This window comes from Cynoglossus semilaevis, unplaced genomic scaffold (genome assembly GCF_000523025.1).
Source record: "Cynoglossus semilaevis isolate Cse_v1.0 unplaced genomic scaffold, Cse_v1.0 C19165050, whole genome shotgun sequence".
NCBI lineage: Eukaryota > Metazoa > Chordata > Actinopteri > Pleuronectiformes > Cynoglossidae > Cynoglossus > Cynoglossus semilaevis.
In genome coordinates, this window is record NW_007586036.1 from 1 (window position 1) to 1,198 (window position 1,198).

The 1,198-nt window shown below is 42.8% G+C and overlaps 1 protein-coding gene across 1 annotated transcript; it reads right to left on the reverse strand.

Annotated features, from left to right (window-relative positions):
• Nucleotides 1–37: 37 nt before the first annotated feature.
• LOC103399174 (probable guanine nucleotide exchange factor MCF2L2) lies at nucleotides 38–1,162 on the reverse strand. Its single transcript, XM_008337901.2, has 4 exons — nucleotides 903–1,162; nucleotides 632–748; nucleotides 381–530; nucleotides 38–268 (listed from the first exon to the last, which is right to left on the reverse strand). Exons 1-4 carry the CDS (start codon nucleotides 1,137–1,139, stop codon nucleotides 140–142), a joined length of 633 nt encoding a protein of 210 aa, XP_008336123.2. The 5' UTR covers nucleotides 1,140–1,162; the 3' UTR covers nucleotides 38–139.
• Nucleotides 1,163–1,198: the final 36 nt, after the last annotated feature.

A 1,198-nucleotide genomic window follows, 5' to 3' on the forward strand; every position in this document is an offset into this window, starting at 1 on the left:
AGACATGCTGGAGGAGATGAGAAGGTAACAGATTGACATCGGTATCGGCAGAAATTATCGGCAGTTGCAGTAAAGGTATCGGATATGAAAACGTTGTATTGAGCCACCCCTAGTCCAGAGCATAGAAATAAGGATGTTGTTACCTCTCTACTGTAGTCTGATTCTCTTTCTCATCTGGGTTCAGTGGTTGGTTCTCAGACTTCGCTGCCTGATGTCTGATACAAGTCAACAAGGTGTTGCCCTGTTTAAGTGCCAGCTTTAGTTCATCCTGTAACACACACACACACTGGCATCAAGCATTCTATGTGTCTATGTTTGCAGATATGCTTCATCCATCGGCAACAGAGTCTGCGTCCACCACTGAGTGTTGTTGTATGAACCTTGAGGTTGTTGTGTTTGTTGTTGTGTGCAGTAAGAAGGTCTTTGGTGCACTGGACATCGTTAGGTAACTCTGTCTCTGCCAGGTCAGTTCCAAACTTCTGTAACATCTCTGCCGTGGTCTTCACTGTGACTGCGAAGCTCTCTATGGCCTACGGGGAAAAAAAGAAAATCAGATCAATAGGATTCTTTGAGTGATCTGCGATGTCACTGGATCACAAGCGTTGCAATGAAGTTGTCCATGCGTTCTCACGGTTCGGTGGTGGATCCACTGACTGTGACAATACTCCAAACTTCCCCCCAACTCCAGGGTCAGTTGACCTCTGTCCACATAGCCATGAAGGTCTGACAAAGAGTTCAGCATCACAATCTGCAAATTTTACACAACATAATTCACCTGGCTTTAACATAAAACTATTATGGTACGCAGTTCTACTATAGCATTTAAAAACAGATGTGCAAATGGTCGGTTCATTTACTGAGGTCAAACTTTTTTTACTCAATAGAAAGCTTTCGTATTTTACCTTCATTTTAAAGTCATCTTTGTGCAGCCTGATGCCAATGTCAGCAATCGTCCTTTGGAAAAACCTAGACGGCCTGAGCACCAGAACCAGCTGCAGATTTCCAGGAAACGCCCCCTTAAACAAGACGACAAAACCAAAAAGCAGGTAAGTAGCCGTACACCACCACTTATAGTCTAGTCCACAGGTAAAGAAAACCTCTTTATCTGTAATTGACAATGGCTCAAGTTTAGAGGTCATGATTTTTAGAATATATCTGAAAGACACTTTCCTGATTTTGGAGCTTAAACTGTTAAAAA